The sequence below is a fragment of the Scleropages formosus genome, chromosome 7, assembly GCF_900964775.1.
Source record: "Scleropages formosus chromosome 7, fSclFor1.1, whole genome shotgun sequence".
NCBI classification, from domain to species: domain Eukaryota; kingdom Metazoa; phylum Chordata; class Actinopteri; order Osteoglossiformes; family Osteoglossidae; genus Scleropages; species Scleropages formosus.
The window spans coordinates 8476591-8503697 of record NC_041812.1 but is presented as its reverse complement, the minus strand read 5'-3'; the positions used below and the strand labels follow the sequence as shown (position 1 = coordinate 8503697).

The 27107-nt window shown below is 45.9% G+C and overlaps 3 protein-coding genes across 7 annotated transcripts; all 3 read right to left on the bottom strand.

Annotated features, from left to right (window-relative positions):
* Window positions 1–502: 502 nt before the first annotated feature.
* On the bottom strand, window positions 503–5075 carry ttpa (tocopherol (alpha) transfer protein). Its single transcript, XM_018757656.2, has 5 exons — window positions 3985–5075; window positions 2493–2646; window positions 2183–2376; window positions 1609–1719; window positions 503–1431 (listed from the first exon to the last, which is right to left on the bottom strand). The coding sequence occupies exons 1-5, from the start codon at window positions 4300–4302 to the stop codon at window positions 1171–1173; spliced, it is 1038 nt and encodes a 345-aa protein (XP_018613172.1). The 5' UTR covers window positions 4303–5075; the 3' UTR covers window positions 503–1170.
* Window positions 5076–5602: 527 nt separating this feature from the next.
* On the bottom strand, window positions 5603–17372 carry cyp7b1 (cytochrome P450, family 7, subfamily B, polypeptide 1). 4 transcript variants are annotated; one of them, XM_018757471.2, is made up of 6 exons: window positions 17360–17372; window positions 11188–11324; window positions 10116–10715; window positions 9699–9890; window positions 7671–7849; window positions 5603–7570 (listed from the first exon to the last, which is right to left on the bottom strand). In XM_018757471.2, exons 1-6 carry the CDS (start codon window positions 17365–17367, stop codon window positions 7277–7279), a joined length of 1410 nt encoding a protein of 469 aa, XP_018612987.1. In that variant the 5' UTR covers window positions 17368–17372; the 3' UTR covers window positions 5603–7276. The 4 variants fall into 4 exon arrangements, with proteins under 4 accessions (XP_018612987.1, XP_018612986.1, XP_018612988.1 ...); XM_018757470.2 differs by lacking the exon at window positions 17360–17372 and adding an exon at window positions 15893–16038; XM_018757472.2 differs by lacking the exon at window positions 17360–17372 and adding an exon at window positions 15770–15777.
* Window positions 17373–21179: 3807 nt separating this feature from the next.
* Window positions 21180–26669, bottom strand: LOC108937513 (armadillo repeat-containing protein 1-like). 2 transcript variants are annotated; one of them, XM_018757512.2, is made up of 8 exons: window positions 26488–26669; window positions 25693–25901; window positions 25135–25226; window positions 24271–24457; window positions 24022–24138; window positions 23863–23937; window positions 23311–23512; window positions 21180–21725 (listed from the first exon to the last, which is right to left on the bottom strand). In XM_018757512.2, exons 2-7 carry the CDS (start codon window positions 25852–25854, stop codon window positions 23321–23323), a joined length of 825 nt encoding a protein of 274 aa, XP_018613028.1. In that variant the 5' UTR covers window positions 25855–25901; window positions 26488–26669; the 3' UTR covers window positions 21180–21725; window positions 23311–23320. The 2 variants fall into 2 exon arrangements, with proteins under 2 accessions (XP_018613028.1, XP_018613026.1); XM_018757510.2 differs by lacking the exon at window positions 21180–21725 and having other exon boundaries at window positions 22703–23512.
* Between the last annotated feature and the right edge of the window lie 438 nt (window positions 26670–27107).

The window sequence follows — 27107 nt, the reverse complement described above, 5'->3', positions numbered from 1 at the left end:
ATCTCATTGGGTCAGTGTGTACCGAAGGATAACAGGAGCAAAGGGTCACACCACGTTTATCAGTACTTGTGCACAACCTGTTCATTCTGTTCCGGTTCTATTTCTGTCTCACAGGGAAAAACCAAACACTTCATGCCATGTGTTGCCTTCATCTCTTCTATTATTTGAGGACATTTGTCCAAGGCTACTTACATGTTAGGGTTTAAGTACAACAAGCTATAAACTTTGACTGTACCAGTTCACGGAAAGTACCTTGATCAAAGGTACTACAGCAGGAGATGGGTTCAAACCTAGAACCTGCAGAGTGCAGTGTGATAGCTCTATCTGCTAAACCACCTGCTGTCCCACAGCTTCATTTTATGCAACAATTAATTTTGAAATTAAATACATGATGAACCTCAGTGCAGCAAGTGGTAGGGAACAAACTAGGTTGGCTTGAGACTTTCATGTCTGCAGCTATGTATCCTTCTCTTAATGTAATGCATCAATTGTACTTTTGCTGAGATGTACGTCGCTTTGGACGAAAGCGTCTGCTAAATGAATAAATGTAAATGTCTGTCTGTATAGCTGCTTTCTCATGACAGAAAAGAATTATAAAACTGTTAAACTTTTTTTTAAGCAAAGGAAATGAATTGGCAGTGAAACTACTTTGAAAAAGTCAAATGGAACTCTCTCTACCAAATGACCTGAGTTCAGCACAGATGTGCGTAACCACATGGACAAACAGGTGTGATATATACCCTTAACAAACATGCGATTTTCTCTCACTGCACAACTGTTTGTCACCTTCATGTAGACAAACTGGGTCCCTTCAGAACAAGAATAACTCCTGCATATCAGCGATGATGAGTACAGGAGAACGATCAAAATGTATCTTAAACAGCAGTGGGACATACACAGGTGTATGCAGGTGAACTACCAGAAGGTCACAGTTCAACAATACTATGTAACTGAAAAAACTTTATACACTGTGGGCCTAATCAAGAATAACAGCAGTTTCAAACTTTCTATGAAAGTTTGCCAACAAATACTGTATACAGGAAACTGTGACAAAATTAATCCACCCCTGTTGAAATGCTATAGGTGGAAAGTGCAGTGCTTCCACAGTCCATGATAACCTGGAGGGGTCGTGCTTTCAGGAGTAACTAGGGGGTGTGGTTGGTGCAGGAGCTACCTAGAACAGCTGCCTGAGTCCCTTGGTTTGCCTGCACCTCTGGGGACCTGGCGTGAGCCACCCTGTTCACCGTCTCCTCTTCCGGCTGCACCCAAGGAGAGTTGCTGGAGAAGGGCCTGTGAGCTCAGGATGAACTGTGTCCACCTCTGACACACTTCATCCAGACCCTGCCCATTACCACCATACTCAGGGGGCAGAATTTCCCTGGAGAAGTGCTGACACAAGCTGTGGACAAACGAGCTGCCATGCATATGGATCTGAAAGTAACAGGAAACAAACCACATTGGAGAAACCAACAACCAGAAGAAGAAGATAGTCAGTCATGGGTCCTTACAGCAGCATTACTCTTGAGATTACACCTTGCCCCCTTGTTCTGACAAATCAAACCTGTCATAGCACCTCACAAACTGTGCTACTGCTGCCAGGCATCTTACTCGCGGTTTTATCTTGTCTGGCAGGAAAGGTCTGATCATAGAGAAGACGGGACGGAAGAATTTTGGCTCATTGATGAGGTGGATCCCTCGCACCTTCAGAGGAAACGAGTCCTGGGAGGAAGAGACGAATTCAGCCAAAACTGTTTTTAGATTCTGTAAGAAGCATGTCAGTAAAAAAATACCAGTACAACACAAGCCATTTCTCCTAAACCCCTACAAGAAGCAAGTCTTTCTAAAGACACCAACAGCAGCAAATTCCATGAAAAAATATGTATCCAACAATCACTGGAAAGCAGGAAGCATTATAATAACACACAGTAAAGTAACTGTTCTCTAAAAACTGTCCCACAATATGCCAGCTTTTTGGATTTAAGTGAAAGATCAGTTTTTATATTTACACAGCTTATAATGTCACCTATTGTCACAGCTGGATGCACTGAAGTTTTCCAGTCTAAGTGCTGTATTCAATAGTGTCAACCTATCATCAGATCCTAAACGTTTGTGTTTACAGTTCTGTCCTTAGGCACCATGTTGCCAATAAGGGAGTTGTAAACGCTTTAGAGAGGGTGCATACTGTGAGCACAGCTGAGATCTTCTTAACCAGAGAAGGGTTAATCTGGAAGGCATGAGCAAAGCACCAGTCCTGCAAGTCAAATATGGCCTTTATGCCGAATCGCTGAGTCTCAACCTCCCGGACAATCAGCTCCGATGTGATGAGGCTCACACGGAACACTTCATATGCTGTGAAATCCTTTGGGATCCACTTACCTGTTGGGGAGAGAAGAGGTGAAAGTGTGTATTCCTGTGTGTGTAGGTATGTAAAGCTGTGTTTAAAATGAATCCGGGAAAAGCAGCTTCATCCACTACACATGTAGTCTACAAACCAATCCTGTAGACCAGCACTCTGCTTCCAGTGGTGTCCCTGGAGTCCAGTACTCCATGGTACTGGTTCTGGAGCAGGCCCAAGACTGAGGAGGGGCATAGGTTTGCGGTGATTTCTGGGCACTCCCGTCTCCACTTGTGATAATTCACCAGCAGCTGGAAGGACAACACCAGCAGCTGAAGACACACACACATTTTCTGAACCGCTTGCAGCTGAAGACAACACTTTAAAAAAAGAGTTGAGAAAACAGCCACCACTTGGCCCCAGCAACCAACACATGTGCTTCTATCTGCAGCAAACAGCAAACATTCAAAGGTCACCAATGTTACTGCTCAATCTAATGATCACAAACCACTAAAAAAACACTTGTGAAAAGTACACAAAAAACAATGTGCGCTCCTCCTTCGTTTGCACTCAAAAATGTATCTCAAACATGACTGAACAAAAAACCTTAACATACCACATTTTAGACTGTGCATTTTAACTAACTTTGGTTTCTCAAGACGAGACCTGAAGCGCCCCATTACACAAATAGTGAAGTGACTTTAAGCCCTAAGGGACCCCCCCCAACCCCAGGGCAGCTGGTAGCATAGTTGTTAGTACTGCTGCTTTTGGACTCAAAGGTTGCAGGTTCAATTCCCACCTCTAGCTGTAGTACCCTGAACAAAATACTTACCCTCAATTGCTCCAGTAAAATTACCCAGCTGTACAAATGGGTAAATAATTGTAAGTTGCTTTGATAAAAAGCATCAGCTAAATGAATAAAGGTGTGACTGCCAACAGGAGACTGAGCTGGTGGCATGTTTGTGTGAAGAAAAGGTACAGATCTGTTCTTTATCGGGTTAGAACGATCAGTGATGTACTGTTGGGCTTAAAAAGCTTCCTATTCAGCAACAAATTTTAACAAGCAAATAACTTGTGATTGACGGTCAGGCAGAACTGTGACTGCAGGAATCCCCTCAAAGATGGATGGATAGACAGATAGAATACTTTATTGATCCCTGGGGGGAAATCAATTAAAATGCACCATAAAAGCCCAGAAATGTGCACAAATCGTACACCACATGCGCAGTTCTCCATTTTCACAAACTTCACGCATCAGGCCAGAAACACAATCTTTTCTTTCAAGATGTTTTGTAGTCTACTGAGCATTTTTGGATAAACTCGACCCCACTGCGACCAAAACCAAGCCTCAAACCGAAACTCCTTCAATTTTAAACAGTGTGTTTAATAAGCTTTATGAAGGTAAAGAGATGATCTAGGTCCTTGAACTGAAGCACTGTCGGTTTTCGCAGTAGTTTACAAGTAATTTTGTAGTTTATTATACGTGGCAATTTTTCCATTTATAGTTTTCTGTAAATATATTATTATTATATGATAATATGTGTCCGTAACGTCGCTCTTTTACGACTTACGATATTTATCTCTGCGCGAGCTCGCTGTTTTCATGTGTTAAGTTCCATTTTTTTCCCGCCGTTTCCCCACCCACGCACCTGCAGCGCGAGCTCGCCGTCGAAGTCCCGCGCGCGCAGGAACTTGAGGAGCGCGCCGTCGCTCAGGTCCACCTGGCCGCCCTCGAGCTCCACTTCCGCCCTGCGCCGCAGCTCCGCGATGAAGGACTTGACCAGGTTCGAGTCGTCGGGCAGCTCCATCGGGGGCGCCGCCGTGTACGCGGAACCCGCGGGCTCCTCTGCGGACCTCGTCCCGGGCCCAGATGAGGCTTCAGCAGGCGGAGGGACGGGGCGCGGAAAGTGGAGCAGGGGTTGTAGAGGGATGGACCGCGCTGGCTGGACGAGTAAACAGCCCGTCATAGTTCGTCCAGCGTGGTGCCACGCGCTCGTTGCTTACTGTCCCTCCGTGACGAGCCTCCTTCCACAGGCCGCGCGCGGGAAGCCCGTCACGGTCCGTCAAAGTAAAACACGTTTCCCCAGAGTCCACTACAGTCCAACACCGGTTCCAACAGCCTCCGCCACCGTCCGTTATTGTGTCCACGGCGTTCACACATTTACATTTATTCACCTTTAGTAAAGCGCTGGTAGCCTTGTGGTTACAGCTGCTGCCGTTTGACCCAAAAGGTGGCAGATTCGAGTCCCACTTCCAGATTTGATACCCTTGAGCTAGGTCAAATTATTTTTAGGAGGTAGTAATTTTTTTTTTTTTAAAAATGTAGGAAGGTTATCAGGTTTTATCTATCTACTGGTGCATCAAGTGGAAACAAACGAGGTTTACCTAAGAATCACGTCTCTTTCTCCTAATGTAACGCACAAATTGTATTTTCTCCGAGATGTACGCCGCTTTGGAGAAAAGTGTCTGCTAAATGAATTGCTGTAAAGGTAAATGTAGTATTAGGTACTACCTAACTTGCTCCGGTAAAATTACCCCGCTATATAAATAGGTTAATAACTGTAAATAGCTTAACATTGTAAGAGAAGTGTTAGCTAACAACAATAGAGCTGCATGCTTTTACTAGAACAAGGGTAGGTATGTTGACACAGGGTGCTATGGCCAGTGGTAGGATTCAAACCCGTGGCCTCTAGGTCCCAGGGCAGCAGCGCTAACCCCTATGCTATCAGTTGCCTCCAAAATAGCACACCAGGATCCACCTTGGTCTACTCTGCCCCCCCCCCCCCAGGCCTCCACCATGATTCACGATGGTCTCAGCTAAGGCTTCTCCACTGTAACCACGTCCCCCGCAGTAGGAACACATTACTGTGGTTTAAAAATTCGAGCTCAGAATTGCAGACGTTGGACTTTTTGGGAACAGACCATCTGGCCGTAGCGTTAGTCCACCAGAGCGCGCTATTGTACTATATAATTACACATTTCCGTTTACATGTATTCATTCAGCGGACGCTTTTCACCAGAGCGATGTACACCCCCAAGAACAGCAGATGCTTCCAACGTTTAACACGTTCGCCAACATTTATAAAGGACTAAACACTGAAACAGAAGGCACTCAATTCACCTAAAATTTCACCCTTCCTCAACTCGTAGCGGAGGAACGCTGTAGCGACACAGAGCTCCTGTGGTCCAGGCCACCGTGGTTTCTCTCCTGGACCACTGCAGCTCACTCCTGTCTCATCTTCTGTCCTCCATCATCAAGCCTCTACAGATGATCCAGAATACTGCAGCACGAGTTGGGTTTGACCTCCTGAAGCGTTCCAGTGCATCTCCCCACCTTGTCTCTGTATCGTGTGTAAGTTCAGGCCTCTTGTTACAGTCTACAGGACAGTTAAAGAATCACCACCCTGATGCCTATGTAGCCTGATTACTCTCTACGCCCCAGCAAGAGCTCTCTGCTCCTCCACCTCTGGCAACTCACTAAGGATTCACTATCCAATCCATCAAGTTTTGTTTTTAATCCTGTTGTGGTGGAATGAATTTCCTCTGTCCCACAGAACTGCTGAATCCCTTCGAGCATAAAGGTCTCAAACCCATTTTTCAGACCCATCTCTCTCTTGATCTCCTGCCAGCTACATAAATAGGCCAAAACCATCTGCTATGATTATTTATTTGTTATTTGAATGCCATTTCTATAATCAGCTACAGAATATTTGGTCACAGCAATGGCTGTATTGAACAAACAAGCTGTATTTCCACAATTACTTGTCTCATCTAAACCCTCCTTCTGTTGGGTGTTTACACTTAAGGGCTTTCCAAATGCATAAGCTGTGGAGTGGGCCACAATCCCAGACAATACTGTTGGACCTACAGAGGACCTCACTGTGAATCCATCAGAGTTCTGTGGAAAAGTCCGTGGAAATATGCAAAACTTTTAGAAGGGAGAAGATTACAAAGGGTGAAAAACAATGTTCAGCAGAGTCTGGAGGTGAGCTGACAGCTGGAGTCAGCAATGGTGCTTCAGATCCCACAAAGCAGTGATATATTAAATACTTAATGTTGTAAATTCTTAATACTATGTCAATCCATGTCTATCGTCCACTTGCTACGTTGTATCCAATCCCTGCATTCATGACATCCTTTTGTATGATCAAGTCCACTCAATTCCTGCTCATTTGTGTCCAGAGAAGCATGTGGTCCCTTCCTGGGACTGGACATCACTGATGTCCAACATGTTAATCCTCATGCAAATACAAATCTGCTGATTTTGATTCCTATTTGGTGGATAAAAACTTATTTGTATAAGTATTTTAGTAGCTTGTCTTACCTTTCATGCACATAACCCACTAAAGACATTTTACAGTAAATGTGTCAAAAAAAAAGAAAAAACATTTCATAACCTCTCCATGAATTAAATTATGAACCAGAAGGATGATTAAATTGGAACTCATTACACAGAGAAGATGGCTGTTGGGACAGCGGATACACAGATCACCAGGGGCAGGTAGGTTCATGTCCATCGTGCATGTGAGAGGGGGTGTCCATGGGCGGGAGGTCTGCAGGTTATCCATGGTGGGACGGGATGTTGGGAGGAATCACTGTCAACTGTGGGCCACTTGTCAATATCTGGTTTATTCAAATTAGGAGCAACAGTTCCACCACCATGGGGGTGCGGTGGTGCAGTGGGCTTGGCCTCTCCCGTTCTCTGGCGGGTCTGGGGTTCGAGTCCCACTTGGGGTGCCTTGCATCGGACTGGCGTCCCGTCGTGGGCGTGTTCCCTCCCCGTCCAGCTTTCCGCCCTGTGTTGGCGGGTTAGGCTCCGGTTCGCCGCAACCCCGCTCGGGACAAGTGGTTTCAGCCAGCGTGTATGAGTTCCACCAACAACAATCATTTCGTTTACATCAGGAAAAATAGTTCAACTGCGTCGTTCCCATTGGGGTCACGTCACACGGTTCGGCGCCGGTAACGGAACCGGACGTCGGCAGCAGGGAAGAGGATGCCCAGGCCGGCTCGGCTCAGATCCAGGCCAACCGGCTTCTGGGCCTCCAGCAGCTCTATGTCGAAGTGCAGCAAGAGCAACGAGAGGAACTGCTTTATCTCGAGCACGGCCAGGTGCCGGCCGGGGCACTTGGTGGACCCCGACCCAAAGGGCATGCAGGAGTACGTCAGCTTTTGGCCAGGTTTTCCAAATCTCCTCTTCAGCTCTCCGTCTTCCACAAAACGATTAAATTTGTAGGTCTGCAGTGGATAAAAGAAAAATCATAAAGTCGTCACTGTAAGTGTGCACGACCTGAACTCTAGAAAAGAGGGGGTGTTGCAGAAACGGGTACCCTCCGACCTGTGGCTCCTCAAAGATCTCGGGGTCCATGTGCATGCTCTGGGGGTAGAGGGCCACAATGTCACCCCGGCGCAGGTCCACGGAGTAATCTGGGGCCAGCATCAGGGTAAAGTCTTCCTGCGCTACACGGATGTTCATGGAGGCTGCAGACAGACGCAGACTCTCGCTGAGAGCGCTGTCTGCAGGGGGTTGGGGGGTTGGTAGTGGGGGTGAAGAAACCAGTAATCACACCTTTGTACCACAACGCAAATAATGCAGCTTCCTTAGCCGTGTCGAGAGGTGAATGGACTTGATTGACAGGTCGGGGATGAATCACTTCTGATCAAAGGTCTGCACCGTACGGTTGGATTCATGATGCTGTTTTGCCTCCTCCTACTCATGAGACACTTGAGCAAGACCTTAGAGTGTCGTTTGATGTGGGAGGAAGAGCCTAGCTGCAGCTTGACGCACCAAATTGTGTTTAGATTTACTTTCATTTACTGCTTCAGTAATTTGCTCACTGATCTCTCAATTCCCTGAGTAGGGGCAGATAAATATTATAACACAGGGGGGTTTCAGCAACACACACAACTTTGTTATGGAATCACAGCCCATGAGCGACTGGCCAGGCAGGCTGAACCGATTCACCCCCTCCCTCCTTCCTGTCCAGATGTGCCAGAACCAATCTGATGGAGCTCAGCAATTGTTCCTGTGTTTTGTGCAGGGAAGCCAGGGCTGCAGCTGCATTGAGGGCTAAAGAAACATCACCTCTCACTCACAGGAGTCTGTGCAACGGTCAGTGGGCAATCAAAGCAAGGCGACACCTGACAGTTTCAATATCAGCTAGGAAGTAAAGTCCTTCGGGCAGATTATACACAGTCCTCACCCAGCACCAGCACTCCGATGAGGGTGAGCCCCTCTTTACCGCTCTCTGCTACCCATCACTGGTGATCATTAGTGGTGTTCACCATCACTGAGGGGTTCAACCTTGACTGCTTCGGTTGCTGTAACTGTCAGCTTTGCTGAGTGACACCCTGTTTTACAAAATCCATGTTGGACAAGTCAGGTCTTTCTAGTGTATAACTGCTCCAAAATTATGCTAACGTAGGGCCCAAAAAACCAAGCAATTCTTCAAATGTCATATATATATATATATATATATATATATATATACACACACACACACACACACATTTATTCACTTAGTTGATGCTTTTCTCCAAAGCCACTTGCAATGTTAAGCTACTTAAAATTTGCCTATTTATACAGCAATTTAGTGTAAGTACTTTGCTCGGGGTACTACACCTGGAGGCAGGGTTCAAACCTGCAACCTTTGAGTCCAAAGGTCATAGGTTTCCACTTCACATCCAGGCTGATGAGAAGTGTACTTATAATTACTAATCCCACCCCCAGACATAACACCATCACATCACACACACATATCCTCAAATGTCTGTCCTTTGAGTTCCTTATCATTATGCTGATGTTCTGCTCAACCTGCACTCAAATGTTCAGCGAGGTCCTGAAGGACCAGAGCTTCACCTCCCGTGACCATCCCTTAAATCTTTGGGTTTCTGCTAAACCTGCTAGTTGCATAAAAGGAGCAAATCACTGCAGCGAGCGGAGGAGATGGGAAGAGGGTCGAACGGCATCACTGAGCCAGTCACAGGAAACTGCAGTGTGAAGATGCGGTTTGAGGGTCAGCGCCTTGCTGGTCTGTTTCCGAGTTCACTGAAGACAGGAGCTGTTCTCTGGTTGCCTGGCCGATTTATGACTGATGATAAATTCCACACCATTATATTATATCACGGTCCCTTGAGGGCCACATGTTCTATACCAAGGGCCTCACTGCCTTCTCCCAAAATTGCTCTACAAAGTTTAAATGAACCCCTGTGAATGTGTGGATTATTCCAATTAGCAGTAGGGTCCAAAGAGTGTAAATCAGTTTAAACTTGTCTGTAGCAGTAGGAAGCAGATGGTTGTAGACTCTAGGCCCTCTGAGTCTCACTATCAGACTGCATTGGTCATAGAAAGCAGGGCAAGGCTCACCGAGCAGAAGCAGGTTATCCATGCGCTCCCGGGTTAGTGCGTGGCTCCATTCACTACCTGGCTCCAGGACACTGTGGACCTCTTCCCGCACAGCAGCCAGCGCCTCTGGATCCATGAGCAGGTAGTACACTGCCCAGAAAGAGGCAGGAACGGTGTTGCCCACGGCAGCCCAAAGCATGGTGAAATGATGCCCTGTGGGGAGACGGTCGGCTCGCGTTACCCAGGAGCGTGGAGGTACAGCCCCCCCGTTCTGATCACTGAAAGTCCCTTATTTCACAACTTCTTACAGATGTAGAAAATGTATCTTACATGACATTTTAAAGTCAAACAGAATGAATCGTTAATGTCTATAAATTAGACCCTCACGATGATGACCAACCATTTTGCATCCCCTTTCTCTGCACTGTCTCTCCTCACCAGCTTTGTCCAGGTCCCCCAACAGGTGGTACTGCTCAAACACCTCGACCCGTTCCTGGATGAACCGCGATGGTGCCACCCATGACGCTAACTTCTGGGGCTGCAGGAAGCATTTGAGCTCCTTACGCGCAGATCTGGCAGCTCCCAGGAGGGAGATGGGGACTCCAGCGATGAGGAACGGGAGAATGGCATCAAACTTTCTGAACCTTTTGGCCAGTTCTGCCATTTGGGTGTGCCGTGACCCTTGAGCAGGTCGGCCATATAGGGTCATGAAACTGGCTTCGAACATGACCCGGAAGCAGAAGCCATAGAGCTCGTCGGTCATCCACTGGCTGCCCTCGGTCATGTGGTCCTGCCGAAGCACCAACTCCAGGTTCTCCACCACGCTTTGGGCCAGTGAATTTAGGTTCTCCCCCTTTAGGAACTGGTAGGACCTCTGGATCTGCTCATGAAGTCCTGAGAACTTGGGGCTCCTAATGGGCGGGTACCCAAAGGTCCGTGGGGAAACCTCATCTGAGAACTCATGGAAGTCCAGCTGTTTGCCATGTTTTATCACAGCAGGGTACAGAGCTGGGTTCATAACAAAGGTCATGTATTTACCTGAAAGAACAGATAAAAAATAATCACTGCCAAGAGATGAGCCAAAGGGGAAGATGTGACTGACGTCCAGATCATCATCATCTTAAAGCATCACAGTTTAAACAAACTGTTTAGTAGTGAGGTCTTAAAAACCAGTTAACAGTTTCTTAGTGACACAAGTGACTTGAGTGTAAATGGATGTTTGACACATGTGGCACAAGGAACACGACAATATGCACGATGTACTTGGAAGGTGCTATGATGTGGTCTCACAGGGCCATTACAGCCCAGCGCTTGTTTAGATTATACACCACACTGTTCCACCCGCACTGCTCCGTAGTCGGCTGAGCCGATGTCCCACAGTGCGGATTTAATTGGGGGTCCAGACAACAGAATTTTTCCATGGAAACAGCATTCCTGCCTTGTGCAACTCATGCGACATGAAGAATGACGATGTTTCGGTCAACGACTCCATCGCAGGACTGGGACCCACCAGCGATGCGCACTGTGAACACATCTCCGTGTTTCTTCTTGAGAGCAGCTAAGAAAGTGCTCGGGTCTCTGCCAAACTCCAAGGCCTTCCCCACATAAGGAATCCATCCTTTAATGAGCGGGGGCTCCCTGTCCTTCCTGCAAAACACAACCACACGATGCCCAGTGAATTATTCATGCCGACAACGTCCTCCGAGCTTAGCTTGGTCTTATGAGAGCAGAGTGCGGAGGTTTACAGCGGAAGCGATGTCCTCCTCCACACAGAAGTTCTGAGGTCATCTTGTTTCACAGTTAAATGGGCTTTTGCTTCTTTCAGTCTAATTCACTGGACCACAAATGGGGTACACAAGAGGACGGGAGAAGCATGGAGTTGGGCTCAGGAGGGACTCTCAGAGCTGCTTCAGACAGAAAAAGTTGGTGAGGTGGAATGGGCTTCATGCTGACTCGTTCTCATCTAACCAGCAGACCCTTGAACCCATGTTGACATTGCAGCCCTCTTTACGCAACCAGCATCCTCACACAATGGCTCCTGTGTGATTAAAGATCACGATTTACATAGAACACCATGACCTCGAAAGGAGAGCGTTGGACAGATGCCCAGGTTACCGCCTTCTCTCTGATAGAGCTTCTCTTCACTTTTACACACATAGCTGACCTTGTGTGGTTTTTTTACACTAGTCTCTGTTTACCAAGGTAAAGTTCTGTGTATAAAAGGTACAAAAGCAGCCCCTACAAGATTTTAACTTTTGACTCCTCTGTTGATCTACAGCAACTAAGCCGCATTCGTCTGCCAGTAAACACAAATTCCGATGGTTACGGGATCCAAAGCGAGCAAGCGTTGCATGACAAGGTCTCTTTCACATTCATACCATGCCTCCGAAGCAGCCAGTGGCCTGTCAGGACCTGCTAGTACCGTGCAGGTCCGTGCTACGCCTCACCCGCATCATGTTGGGCAAGCACCTGCAGGTTAACTGCGTTCTGAAACGAAACGCTGCACATGGACGTGTTCATGACACCTGAAACAAACAATCAGTGTCCTGCTGGAAGGCTTTGACCAAGAACCCCATCAGAGGTAGATCCTCAGCGTACACCTCCTCTGGGCTTGCAATCCCACTTCTCTGAAGCACATCTACACCCAGGCATCAAAACAAAAATGTCCCTCGAGCTACAAAAATCAAATTACATCAACTCATCACACCTGAGTACCCGATTCATACATCCTGAACGGAATATGGCATTTTATTAATAAGACTTAATGTCACACAGGTACACTTGGGCTTTGATGTCAACAGCTGAGCTTGCACAGGTCAACAGGTGGAGGGGGAACATGAGTCTGTTGTTCTGTGTGGACGAATTGGAGCAACTCCCAAAGCGTTATGGACAGTCTTCAAAAAGCGATATACGAGGTGTGATTAAAAATTCTGTAACTCATCACTGATATCGGTGGTTAGTGAACATCGTTTCCATGGGTTGTTGCCTTCATTTTTTTTTCTATCAAATTCTTAAATATATAGAGAGCAGTGACCATTATAAACTATTGAGCACTTTGCTCCCAAAAGTGGCAGGAATGTTGGGACAAATGCATTCCTCGTGTGACATAATTTTGCAGGTGTCGCCAGTCTCTGCAAATTCATAACATCAGACCATTACTGTTCCATTATTTGGAAGTAAAGAACCTTGTCAAGACAGAGAGGACACACAATGGAAATGAAAAGCTTATAGAAAGTGGGACTCCTGGCCCTCAACAGCTTATTTCCTGTTATTTACCTCTGCTGGAAAGGTATTTAACCCAACAAGCTAAACTGTCTGAACTGCACACACTGTGAACGCTGTGAAATCACTACATTTTTAAATGGTACGGGGAATTCTTTTTGCATATCCATTAAAATCCCACCACTAATACTCATAGCCTCCTGGGGAACACAAGTTAAAATAACAGAAAATGACTATTTACATGACAGCAGCTGAAATTATGAAATCGGTCTGATGGGAGTTAAACTGGAGAAATTCAGGATAAGAACCCTTCTCACACTGAGACCCTTAGTTTCCAAGTCAGTGTCCTCACCTATTGCTCAAGGTCACTTGTCAAGATTATCAGTGGCCTCCGAATACGATCCAATATGAGAACTGGAGGTTGGATCTCTAACCCGGTTCCCATCACCCTAGTTCAACCTCAACCCCCCAGGAGGAGAACATTCCACAGCTGCAGAGTTCACTGACACTCTGGAGACAGTGGAGAAAACCTTTAACTTTGGCTTCTTCTCTAGCAGCAGTTGTTTCCTGTTTGTTGAGTGCCGACTCTTGTCTTAAGAGAACTCGGGTTTTCTTATGTAGCTTCTAACTGAAAAAGAAATGACAGGGAGCTGTTAGCAACCAAATACATGTCGAAGTCTAGACTGCGTAGATTCCCAGGATCTTCTGCTGACTCAGCATCGACGCTGATTAAAACCTTGCTCACACAGCACCACCCCACGACTGGCCGTGTGCGAAAGCTCTTGCTGGAAAGGCTTCTCTCCCACGTTTTGCACAGGCAGCTCCAATCTGCCCTCCAAGATTAATTCCTTATGTTCTCACATCAGTTGACTTTTCTTTCATTGAGGCATGGGGTTCCAGGAAACATCCCCTAATGGATCTCTTCACATAAAATGCCTGTGGAGATTGTAATATGAGAAGAAAGGGCTGCACTAGAACCACGTGAAAGCATGTTGGGGGTTTTGGGAATGCTTTCTACAGTTCACCATCATTTCCTGTAAACTGTACATTACTTTTTCCTGCTGTTTATATTTAAATACTTGGAAATCCCAGGGATGACCAGGCTGGTTCCACCAACATATTCATCACTTAGGGACTAGACCCTTTCCAGATGGTCTAAAGCCAGCAAAGGCTTGGGGGTGTGGAGCTACCTGGAGAAGGCCACCTCAGCATGCTGGAAGACTGCGTCAATATTACACCCTGATAATACCAGGGATCTGATGCTCTCCCGCAGTGAGCTCCTGCATCCAGAGTCCAGTCGAGTGCAACACGCAGATTTTTGAGCGAGTTCTCGTTTTGTGGAATTCTTGAACAACCCGCTTGTAAACTAATTGAAACTGCACACAATCCATCGGTGGCTTCATCGAACGCACCGGCTTACATTTACATTTACATTTATTTATTTAGCAGATGCTTTTTTCCCAAAGCAACTTCCACTGCACTCTATGTAGTGTTATGAGCCCACACACCTTATTCACCGCAGTGACTTACACTGCTAGATACAATACTTACGGGTCACTCATCCATACATCAGTGGAACAAACACACACACACACTATGGGTGAACCTCAACAGCATGTCTTTGGACTGTGGGAGGAAACCAGAGCACCCAGAGGAAACGCATGCAGATACGGGGAGAACATGGGCGGGGATCGAACCCACTTCCTCTCGCACCATCCAGGCGCTGTGAGACAGCAGCGCTACTCGCTGTGCCGCCGCTTCGCTCCGAGTTATTGATCATAATTAACACGGATCACTAGGTGCTTTTCAAAAGCAACAAGAGAGTGAGAGTAAGGGCGGAAGACACATGTCCACTGAGAAAATCGGCAGGATTTCTCAGGTGCTGCTTCTTAATCTTATTACTAATTAGGCAGGTGTAAAAAGCACCGTGAAATACGAAATAACTCAAAGTCAAAAAATAAGACGGCACGAAGGAACTATAAATGAGGCATATATTTTAAATATTTTACATTTTGAGCAAAAAATGGTTTTTAAGCATCGTTAATTCATAGTTTTTTTTTTTTTTTTTTTTACGGAGCAGTTCGCTTCGGACAGCTGTGATTTAGAGCTCCAGGTGAATCAGGAGACGAGGCAACTGCGTCAGGAAGAACCTAAACTAAATAAAGCCAGTTCGCTTACGGCTTCCAGACTCAGTAAAAGCAGGTCTGCTCAGAAAACGTTTCTACACTTTCCGTGATTAATTAGTCAATTAGTTCGTCCACAAAATGAAGCAACTGACTGTCCCCCGTGCACGTTCATAATAGCGGACCCACGCGATTTATGCTCATCGTTGCTGATACTAGTTTGTAACTTTATTAGATTCGTTAACGACACGTCGTCTGTCTGCGCGTTCTAATCGCCGATACATTTATTTATTATCGTTCGGTTCGTTCATGATTTATTTACCTTTTCCTCCCGAACACGTCGAGCAGGTAGAGCACCGCGAAGCCCAGGAGAACCGCGATCAGAGCCTCCGGCAGAGCCATGTCGAACCTCCCCAACATCATCATGTGCCACACCGACTCCGCACGCCGAACGCACACCGACCCGACCGATCGCCGCGCCTCCGCGACGCCCACGTGACGCTCCGTCCGCGCACAGAAACCCGAGAGACGGCGCTCTGTGTAGATTAACCCTCTTACAGAAAGACACGTTGGGGGGTTTAGGGAGTGACGAACAACAGCAACGATGAGTGGTAAGGATAAAAAAAAAAAAATGTGATGCAGAACACTGCAGTTTAACAGCTGTCACGTCCCTCTTGGTCCTTGGAGCCTCCCTTGTCTCACCTGTATTTCTCCACTTCAAGTGGCACTTGTCACCTGTACCAGTACCTTGGCTTGGCTGATGCTCCAGGAAGTGAGTGCTATCACAGTATTTGGTGGAAGCCCTCCTGCCTCCTGCTTGCTTGGCTGGTCCCACTCAGAGTAAATATTGATGTTTACTGGAAAACTCACGAGTGCAGAGGAGAGAGTGTGGTAAACCAGTTTCCTCCCTGGTACATTGCAGGGACGGTTAACTGGGTTGCCTTTGGACCTCCATCCGGGGACCTCCTGTGCTGTCCGACAGGGGCCAACAGAGTTCACCATTGATCTGCTCACAGGCCCAGTTTCCCACAGTCTGAAAAGGACCCAGTCGCCAAGCCCCCTCAATCCCCCTCCTGCTCTGCTGTGCCCCTTTTGGTCGGCACCTCACAATGGGTCTTCTCTGGGTCACAAACAGGCTTCTGTCCAGCAAGGGGCGTGTGTGTGTGTGTGTGTGTGTGTGTGTGTGTGTGTGTGTGTGTGTGTGTGTGTGTGTGTGTGTCGATCTCGCTCTGGCAGAGAGCGATTAGGAAACGGTTCCTGCCCGAGGCTTCAGCTCACTGGACATCAGACAGAGCACTCATTCATACCCCACATTGCTGTACAATTTCACACTGATCCCAGCTACATTTAGCATTTCCTGGAAACATCACATTTGGGTGCCCACACGCTGTTTACTAGTGCCTTAACCACCACACCACCTGCTGCCAACATAACAAAGCAGAAAGATCAGGAAAGGATGGACTGCCAGTTAATGAGCCCATCTCTTTAAAAAGGTCCCCCATCTAGGAGCCAAATGTTTTTACAGCATTTACACTGAAAGAAAGTTAAACAGTAGCAGAGCACAAATGCTAAATCCAAGAGAAGGAACATACCAAGCACACTGTGTCTGAGATGAACAGGAATCCGTTCAAAAATTTCAGTCTGTATTGCCAAACAAAGAAATGAGCCATGACATCATGTTATAGCTTATTTTAGATAAAATTGCATGCTTTGTTCTTACTCGGATGGGCAGTTCACAAACTGCTCTGCTGTTGTCTGTTCTCGGGCAAAAGGGAGAGTCACACACAATGAATGAATGGGGAGGAGAAGCAAATAAAAATATGAAACGCTCATTGTGGTATAGAACACCACTGAAAAACCACTTCTGGAAGGGAGAACAATGACATGGGACAGACCTCCAGCAGCTGCGGACTTTGTACTTGAATACAGGCGGGTAGAAGGAAGTGAACTGCTCATGAACTCTTCTGGTAACACCTTGTGTAATCTCCCCTTTCACATTGTATCATGGTAAATGGGATTTTGCTGCAGCGGGACTCTAAGAAACAACATGAGCCCATGTGAAGATCTCGTAAGATCATCTGGGTATTGAACTAAATGAAGATGATATTATCAGACAGATGTACTCCTAAGCTACATACGATCCTGTGAACATTCAGACCTTTTAGAAGAACCTCATTTTTCACATCTCTTCTGAACATACAGGAACTGCAACCACTACAGCACGCACTCTGGGGTAACGTTCACACCTCGGCTGTGGGGTGGCAGACTGAGGCGATTTGATCTTCTCTGAATGTCAGACTCCTTCAAACACAGGATCAAAGTTTCATTTTTACTCACCTGGCCATACCAGGTATGGGAAAGGTGGGGTGATGGACCAAGAGGAATGTGTCACATGGTGTCCCAGAACAGTGAGTAGAGGACACACTTCCCTCGAGCTCATCACAGCATTGCAGTCAGTTTGTGATTTTGAGCTGCTTTCTGTTACTCAACACAGGGAAGTACAGAAATTGTCCCATAATTATTTTGAAATTCCACTTCATTCTGGCAGTACAGTTTATTCTGCAGAGACAACATCTGTCAGAAATTAAAAGTACATTTCAGATTAGATAAAAAGTTTCAGACAGGGGATTATCAACACACAGCTTGTCTGTCTGATACCACCATGTTGGTGGTTCACATCCCACAAGTAGCTGCCTGTAGAAGTGACATTCAAATAGCAAATACATTGATAATCATAGGCGTTGGTGTTGGACTCATTTATAGCTGTCAGGAGATCAGGAGCTCTGAAAGAGGTGGGGTTGAGACCCTCCTTGAATAATGAGAGAGATTCAGCAGTTCTGAGGGAAAGAGGAAGCTCATTCTAGCACACTGGGGACAAAACTGAGAACCTATAGCCTTTTTATTCTGAACCACTTGTGAGTGGGACCACCAAGTGTCTAATGAAAAAAGCTGACATGACATAATCTGAACAATATTTGTGTTATTTTTGGAAATGAAAAAAAACTGTAATTTGTCATTTGTACATGGTACCTACACTTCAGTTAGACATTTCCAACGGTCTGATGCTAGTGTTCAGACGCTTTTGACGTCTCCTTTCCTCCGTAACACCATTAACGCTGCGTGCATGAAGAGACAATGGTTGCAGTTCACTGTAATTAGATCTCAGGGTGGAAAAGGGAGCAGCTTAAAAAAACTCCAGCAGGAAGCACTAACTGGGAAATCAGAGGCCACATCCTGTTTAGAGGCCCACAGCACTGTTATGGTTCTGGGCTTGACATCAGTGCTTCACCATTGTCTGTACCAGTCTGACAGATATCAGCTACTCAGTGATCACTCTGTGTGTGTGTGTGTGTGTGTGTGTGTGTGTGTGTGTGTGTGTGGTCTGGGACACTGTAATCATCACAATGTCCTCAAGCTACAGACTATCCTGCCGGGTTATTACTTATAATTGTGGTCCATTGTGGTCAGTGGTGGCCACGTGGGCAAGACCGAACCCAAGAACAGTAGCTTTTCCCAGCAAACATGAGGCTTCTATTAAATATCAAAGAAAATGGGGACACTGCTCCTTTAAGGCATAAGAGAAATGATAAAAATCAAATCATGCACAAAATCAACAGAAAAATGGCCAGAATAACATAAAACAGCATCCTACTGCAGGGACCCCATCCTCCAAAAAGCTGCCTCAAATACTCCATGTTGACAGGGTAAAACTGGGTAGATCTTTGAAAGTAGCAGCATAGTAAGACGCCTTGGAGAAAAGCATCAGTTAAACGAATAGATGTAAATGCTTTGAGTTTGATTAAATGCATCGGGGTGACCATGGATGCACACTTCATCTAGGGCAGTGTCTGGATAGACACTCATTACAGTTTCTCACTGACACACACACACACACACACAGATATCAGACAGAAGTATAGTACTACTCACATTTTAATACAGACACTGCAATACACACACCTTCACCCCCAGCTGAGGGCTGATGATGGTTGATGACTTGTGGCGATTGACTAGGTGCTACTCTGGCAAGAAAGTCGGTCAGGGGGATGAACCAGCACGCTGACCTCAGAGGTCACTGAAGGACATGTCCATGGTGTTCCGCCAATCATGAGGAAGAGAGGAGCTATGGGTGGAGATGGCAGGAGGCCCGTAGTGACAAACACTGGGAAATTCCAAGGTCACAACAAGAACCCACGCCTGGAGCACGCTGTAGGCCATGTGGCCCACTTGAAGTTATGAGTCATATGGTTATCATCGTTATTATTTATCGATTTTCTCGTGTCTTCCACTAAGTTGCATTACTAGGTTTGTGCACTAAGATACTTCCAGCAATATACCCCTTTATACAGATGGGTCCCTATAGCTGTATGAGCCCAGGGTAAGTACTTTGATCAGGGATACTAAAGCAGGAGTGGGGATTCGAACCCTTGACATTCAAATTTCATAGTGACAGCTCTCACCGGTACACTGCTGTTTCCGACCCCTCTGAAAGGTTGCTGGCAGAGGACCGCTCGTCTGCTCTCATGTTCCTTTGAGGGACAAATACACCCATTAACAGAAACTGGAATTTTAGTCACTTCTGGGAGGAAATCAATCACTCATTAATACAGAGAGGTGATAATGGGTCCGGGGAGCTGAACAGTCCCAGGAGGGTAGCTGCGCTAATGATGTCCGTCACAGTGAGACCTTGAGGACCTGATTACGTTCGGGGGAAGGTGAAACAGAAAACATCAATACCAAAGCTAAGACTGCGTCAGAAATTTTGCCCAAACTGACTCTGATCTTGGAACGAGTCTGAAAACCCAACGCTCTGCGAGCAGGGCTGTAACCACAGCAACAAGTCGTCTCAACAAGTAGGGCCAGTGGAGAAGAAGAGTCCAAATTTTAGAAACGAGATGTCTTTATTTATACGCACAGACCGCTCGGCTCGGGAACAAAGCGAAATATATTTATCAACACTTCTTTATTCAGCTGATGCTTTTCTTCAATGTAACTTATAGACTGATTCTTCCCATTCATACAGCTGGGTAATTTTTACTGTATCAGTTCAAGGTAAGTACTTTGAACAAGGGTACTACAGCAGGAGGTGAGATTCAGATTAATGGTCCCTGATAACTGCTTATCTCACTGCCAGACAGTAACAACAGAACAGCAGTTCCTGTGATGAACTGGGATTTTCTTTGGTCAATAATAAACTGACAGACTATGAAGCATTGTAACCTTGGAGCTGTGGGACTGGCTCTTTCCACTCTCATTACTTCATGTGACCTTTGAGTGTTAACATCAGGGCTCTGAAACCTGGAGGAGCAGCAGCTCAAGAGGTTCTGCCGCAGAAACCAAATAAACACATTTAATAAATAAATCAGAAATTTATACAAATGCCCACTGCGTGGTGGGTTTGGGGTTCGAGCCCTGTTTGGGGTGCCTTACAATGGACTGGCGTCCCATCGTGGGTGTTTCCGCTCCCCTTTCGGCCTTGTGCCGTGTAGCCAGGTAAGGCTCCGGATTGCTGTGACCCTGCTTGGGACAAGCAGTTGTTGACAATGGATGAATGGGTGGATGTTTTTTGTCTGGGTACTAGAAACCAGACATTTCCCTTCTGTACGAGAGGCTGGTTGAGGTCCAGAACCTGTGGGTGTCAGAGAGACTTGCCAAATATCCAGAGTGGCCAACTGTTTGTTTTCACCTTGTGGAATCATCACAAAGCCTGACTGGCTCATCGTGACCTGGACTGCTGCTCTACAAGCTCTAGTATCATCTCAAAAATGATATTCCCACATAATGGATAATGTGAAAGTCAGGGGAAATTGGACTGTCACAGGGGGCAAGGGGTCTCTTGCTGTCAAAAAAGTCATTCACTTTTACTTCCCCTCCCGTGTGGGAACACTCTCCAGGAAAGGAGGGGTGCACATTTCTTCCTCATCTCCTAGAGAGGCTGTTAACGTGATGTTCCTCCTACCTCGCGTTGGATCAGCTGACCAGTCTTGGCCTCAGAGATCATCAAAAAAAGAGGAGAGAAAAGGATCTTACAGCACATAGCAGCACTGTGCTGTTAATAGTACCAAGATGCTACATTGTGTTTAAATATGTTATCTTCTGTATCGTAACTACAGGCTGCAGAGGAAGGTTCAGCCCTGCAGTCCCAACTACAGTCCTATCAGAACACGGAAAGAGATTAGAAACAGGGTTTCCTCCAAGAGCCCTGGGGCCATTGAATGTTCTTACACATGAATATAAAAACAGCAGATGATTATCAGTTCACAAGATTAAACCTGTGATTCACCAGACATTCACCAAGAGACACTGTCTACTAGGAGCTCTATTAAAGGGAGAATTTTTAATATCAAGTTTGATCAAATTTACACACTGGAATAAACTTTATTTCATGTGTTACAGTAACTGTCAGACTTTTCCACTCATTTATGCACCAGCAAATGCACCAACTGTGTCACTCTGAGTCCAGTCCAGATTATAATTAGCGGTTTGCAGTTTTGGAAAACAAAAATAATTCACAACTAAATGTACAACAATAAACTGCTGAGTTGCTTTTTTGATGGAGTGACTGTATTCACTATGCCAGACTGACCTTTTAAAAGCCTTGTAAATGTTTACTTTGCACGATGTCGACTGGTTCTCCTCTTCTGTCATCCAAGCCTCGTGTGGCCGTTTCCATCTTTATAATGTAAAGTAACAAAGCCAAAACCTGAAAGATAAAGCTTTTATATGTGTTTTTTTTATAAAAAAAACTTGTTTTGCTTCATGTTCAGAGTAAGACACAGGTTTAAATTACAAATATACACATTGTAAATCCTTTAATGCGTTCATGCGGTCTTAATAAAAACGTGGCACAGCTGACAGTGAACAGAGTGACAGAACATGACATGTGAAAATGGACAGAGGATAATATTTCAGAAACATACAGCAACCGTCAAAAACGACATCTGTACAAGCACACGCCCTCATTCCCTTCAACGGTGGGGACACTGGGGCCGCACCCCCAAGACCCTGCTGTACCTAGTGAAGCAGGACAACATCTAAACAGGATTCTGCTGAATAAAAGACAAAAGACAAACCAAGTGGAAGAAGGACTGGGTGTGTTAACAGCTGTGAATGCAGCTACCACGGAAATGTAACCATCACACGTACACCCTCAACTCCACAAACTCCATGTTCTTTTTAATGTGGTTAAAAGCAATCACCCATACAAGGTGATTAGTTTTGATCCCGACTTCAAATTAAAACATGCCTAAAAATACTGACACCATTTAAAGGCGATGTGAATCTCTTCACTGGTTGTTTCTGAAAACGTGGTTTGATGGAAGGGAGTCATGAAAAAAATTTCCATGAACCAAGGAGTATACAGAGGAGAGAAAGGGCTGGGCTGCCTGTGCTCCTCCTGGGCAAAACCAAAACGGCACCCCACAGGTGCCAAAAAAAAAAAAAAAACCCAACAACAAACAAACATACACCCACAGCACAGACAGCCAAAGAGCCATGGAAGAAAACATCTAGAGAACAACAATCTCCCAGACTTGCCATCAAACTGGAGGTCAGGAGAGTCCTAATCACAACTTGAGGGACACTTGGAGCTTTGGGTCATACGAACTTTAGAGGATACACACAATAAAGCAAACAAACATGGAGGCAAGAACAATGAAGGCACAGACAACGCAGGTGAGGAAATGCAAACAACAAGGCAACAACAGAACCCTGAAGAGCTGTCGAACAGTCAAAAACAAAACAATAACTTTAGCAAACATTTTAGAAAAAAAGTGAATATGGACAAGAGGCTGCGACTCCACTTTGCACCAGAGTCGCACTTGTCCAGATTTCACTATACACATCTCGCACCATAAAGCACTGCATCACAGAGTGGTTTGGTTTGAGAGACATGAACCCGTGTAACAACCTGAAAGCCCCTAAAAAAAAATATATAAATAAATAAAATAAGACACCAAAGGAACATCATTAAGAAACCAGACATGAGGCCAGTTCTCACTGTTTGTCTGATGGCTTTGATTTCATATAGCGCAATTACAGTATGGGGTTGTGCAAGTGTAACTATGTCAATGTGTGTGTGTGTGAGAAAGAGTATGTGTAGAATGTGAGAATATGAAAGTGTGTGTGTGTATGTGTGTGTGTGTGTGCGAGCTCACACACTGTTGCGCCTGCCTGGTTCTGCTGTTATTTTGTTGTGAATTGCACTTGGCAGTCCAGCACTCTGGTGGGTAGTTCAGAGATAAGGTGTGGCCTGGGGGGGGGGGGGGTAGCTTGGGGAATGGCCTTACTGCTGCAGTGTCACCAATAGAAGGAGCGGGACAGGAAGTTGGCAGCAGTGCTGAGCCAGCCCACACGGTCTTCTGAGGAGCTGACACGGGACACGGCCTTGTCCGGCTCCTGGGATGGGCTCTCCTCTTCGGGAAGGTAGTCTGGCAGGTCTGTATTCTGCTCCACGACCGCTGGGCCATCCTCCGGAAATGGGACCATCACCTGCACACACCAGGGAGAAGGAAAGACCCCACAAAGTGAACACGACTGTGCACTGAGTCCAGACTCACTCCACAAACACAAAGAACTGCCTGCTGGTAATACACAAAACTACACAGAGAACAGGATTATCACAAACCACCCAAATCAACCAACACAGCAGAAAAAATAACAAATGCAGTTGAATGTTATAAATGATGCATTCTGGGCAGAGGAGGGGCAGCAGGCCAGTGGTTAAAGCCATCACCTTGTAATCCAAGGTCTCAGGTTTAAATCCATGCTCCTGCTGTACTACCTTTACCAAACCAAATGACTTTAGACTAATCTGGACAATTGTAACTAGTTTGACTCACTTCATCCCCATCCTCATTCTTGATGACTTGCTGGGCTTTCATGACTTTGGTGGAGGCAATAGCAGAACCCAAGGCCTGCAGAAGGACAGTGACATACAAAATTTAACACCAGGCTTCCCAGCATGCATTGTAAATTGTGTTTCCATACACAACACGCACCTCAGCCTTTAGGTCTGATCGGATCCTCACGATACACCTCTTGACAGCCATCTGGAATGTGAAACTGATGACTCCACGGATCTTCAATAGTGCTTCCTCACAGAGACTCCTACGGCTCTGGATTACACACATACACACACTAAATTTAATCACTTCTGTACTCATCAGTCTTCACTCTTCACATTGGGCACACATCCAGATATCGTCACACTGCTCATCATTCACAAAATGAACAGTGAGGAGGATTACCGAGTCATCAAGGCCATCAATGTGCAGCACCACGGTTTTGGCACGTTTGTTGCTGCTTCCCAAAAAGAACTGGGCCTTCCGCCTGCAGGTGACGCCCTCATCCACCTGCTCGTCAGCACCGCCAGATGCTTGCAGGATCTCATAGATCTCAGAAGCTAACAGCTTGGTCTCCCCAGGTGTGGTAGATCTGGAAAATGGAGTCAAAAACAGTATGTATATGTATATGTATATGGGCAGCACGGTGGCACAGCGAGTAGCACTGCTGTCTCACAGCGCCTGGGTGGTGCAAGAGAACGTGGGTTTGATCCCTGCTCAGTCTGTGTGGAGTATGAATGTTCTCCCCATGTGTGCGTGGGTTTCCTCCAGGTGCTCCGGTTTCCTCCCATAGTCCAAAGATAGGCTGTTCAGGTTCCCCATAGTGTGAGTGACACAGAGTGAGTGTGTTCCACTGATGTATGGATGAGTAACCCATTGTAAGTAGTGTATCTAGCAGTGTAAGTCAACTTGGTGAATAAGGTCTGTGGGCTGATAACACTACATAGCATCCATTGTAAATCACTTTGGAGAAAAGCGTCTGCTAAATAAATAAATGTAAACATGTCTTAAGAGCACCTTTCTGTCATGGTTCTTAGAGCTGCAAAACTGGCTGCAGGTTTCAGTCTAGACCACTAAAGATGCACCATCAGGAACCCAATCCCCAACGGTTTCAGGAAAACATTATAAGTGGTGTAAATATGGATTAATTAATGATAAAAAATAACTGTGAGGTGAACAGTGCAGGGCCTGCAGACTCCTCCTCCTACGCCCCCAGAGGCAATTTTAGGGTTTCAAGAGGTCTTCTGGAGGACCTTAAATAAGACTTACTTCTGCACGACATTCTGTAGGCTCAGCATCATGCCCAGCTCTGATTTCATCTTCTCCCTGTTGGCACGGCATTCTGCCAGGTAGCGCACAGCCTGGGAGTAAAGCATGGCAGAGGTCATGACCCCATGGCAGGCAGATCGGCACACAAAGGAAGGTCTACAAAGGAAAGGCAAGCATTGTGCTGCTGATAGTGGCGTTTCGGCGTGAGTGTCTGTGCGTAACAATGCACACAGGGCTGACTCGGCACATTGCCTGGGACATATTTGCAGAGCACTCAGAGGCAGTGGACACCACAACAAATGGAAGACAATCAGTTTTTGCTCTGGGAAGAGTTGCATGTCTATGACAAGAATCATATAATTATTCATTCATCAGACACGGATTTTGTCCAAAGTAACATGCGACTCAGATTAAACAAAAATGCATCAACAACAGATAAAGAGCATTAGGTACAGACAAATGATTATCAAACCGTGACCTGTTTGTATAACACCACCAGTGTGCACAAAGATGACCGAATCAACTATAAGGATGCAGGGCCCCAGTGCGTGGCCTTACCAGCAGTGCAGAGTAGACCACCTGGGGGTTGGAGTGATCCAGAAAGAGGATGAGGCCGGGAAGGCAGCCCTGATCCTGGACAATAGCGCGTCTGTTGAGGGGGTCGGCGGCCAGGTCCCGCAGCTGCTTGACCACGACCAGGGCGTCTGGCTCCCCACTCATAGTGGGCCGTCAGTGGCCCATGCAAGTGGACCCGACAGCTAGACGCCCTGCGAAGGGGAGGTCACTCATCATCAAGCACCAGAAACCAGGTTTTCATCGAAATCCTTGATATTTATCCCTTATCAACTTGGTCATTAATACTTGGTGGCTTTCAGCTACTTTCTCTCATTGAAGAAAGTTCTGGCAAAACATAGAGCAACAGAATCGCTGTTATATTGCAGAACCAGCGCTGTGTTGCCAAACACGCGTGTCGTAAACGTCACGTGCACGCAGGCAGACACACACACAGTCTGTACCACCCAGTGCCAGTGCTAAGCTCGTATCCTAAAACATATCCTTGATTTGCAAGCCAGGCAAACTGCTAAGCAAGTACATTTTATCACTGTGTGTGAAGAAAAAACGGAGTACGAGAGAGAGAGATTAAATTCTGAAGCAGCGCCGTGTGTCAGTCAGAGTGACGCTGTGTGTGACGAACAACACACGAACACAGCGATTTACCTGCAGTGCGAGTAACATATAACCCTTGAATACATTTTGATAATAATCATATGACAACTGTGGCATAAATGTTGACGCTGAAAATAAAAATACTCGCACTGCAGTTTGAGTTTGCTCGTAGTCTGAGTCTCCCACCTCTCACGACAGTCAATTCTCCTTTTACCACCTGTGCGTCGACAGCCTTCACAACAGAAATTCCAGATGGAGCAGCACGATCCTAGCAGACACGCGCGGTTTGCGTTCCTAGAAAATTAATAAAGTATATAAAGTAACCACTTTAAGATCGACTAAGGCTGTTTCTTTTCACTCAATGGTTCCGTCACGACCCTCTAGTATTGAGGCAACTGATAGGAGGAGTGAGAACCAATGACTACGGCGAACAGCCAATAAACAATGGTTTTCTTAGAGCGCAAAGTTTACCCACTTAAAGGAACACTGTCCCAAAAACAGCGAATTTACAGTGTACCGTGTGGGCAATTGTCTATACTAACAAATAATGAATCACTGGCTTTTAGCAAAAGTCGAATCAGAGTCTGGTGTTACACTAAAAGAGCAATAGCAAAAATTAAAAAAAAAAAGTGAACAGCTTGTTTTCAGTATTTTAAGAAGGAATCAAAACTACTTACCAACTGAAAAATAGATAAAACTTCACATTGGCCAACTGTTTTTGCACATACAATAAAAGAATTTGATTTGGTGGACACAGCATAAGAGAACAATATTAAGTATAAAGTTACACTTTGAAGGAAATAATG

Bases quoted from the DNA above. Each gene is read 5' to 3' on its own strand.
- ttpa (XM_018757656.2), bottom strand. From the start codon at position 4,302: ATGACGGGCTGTTTACTCGTCCAGCCAGCGCGGTCCATCCCTCTACAA. The intron at 2,647-3,984 runs GTGCGTGGGTGG...TTGTCCTTCCAG, and splicing joins ACGGCGAGCTCGCGCTGCAG to CTGCTGGTGAATTATCACAA. The intron at 2,377-2,492 runs GTTTGTAGACTA...TCTCCCCAACAG, and splicing joins AGTGCTGGTCTACAGGATTG to GTAAGTGGATCCCAAAGGAT.
- cyp7b1 (XM_018757469.2), bottom strand. From the start codon at position 15,448: ATGATGATGTTGGGGAGGTTCGACATGGCTCTGCCGGAGGCTCTGATC. The intron at 9,891-10,115 runs GTGAGGAGAGAC...GTCTCCCCACAG, and splicing joins GGGGGACCTGGACAAAGCTG to GGCATCATTTCACCATGCTT. The intron at 7,571-7,670 runs GTCGGAGGGTAC...TATCCACTGCAG, and splicing joins AGATCTTTGAGGAGCCACAG to ACCTACAAATTTAATCGTTT.
- LOC108937513 (XM_018757512.2), bottom strand. From the start codon at position 25,854: ATGAGTGGGGAGCCAGACGCCCTGGTCGTGGTCAAGCAGCTGCGGGAC. The intron at 24,458-25,134 runs GTAAGTCTTATT...TCCATTTTCCAG, and splicing joins CTACAGAATGTCGTGCAGAA to ATCTACCACACCTGGGGAGA. The intron at 23,513-23,862 runs GTGAGTCAAACT...TGGTGTGTGCAG, and splicing joins AGAATGAGGATGGGGATGAA to GTGATGGTCCCATTTCCGGA.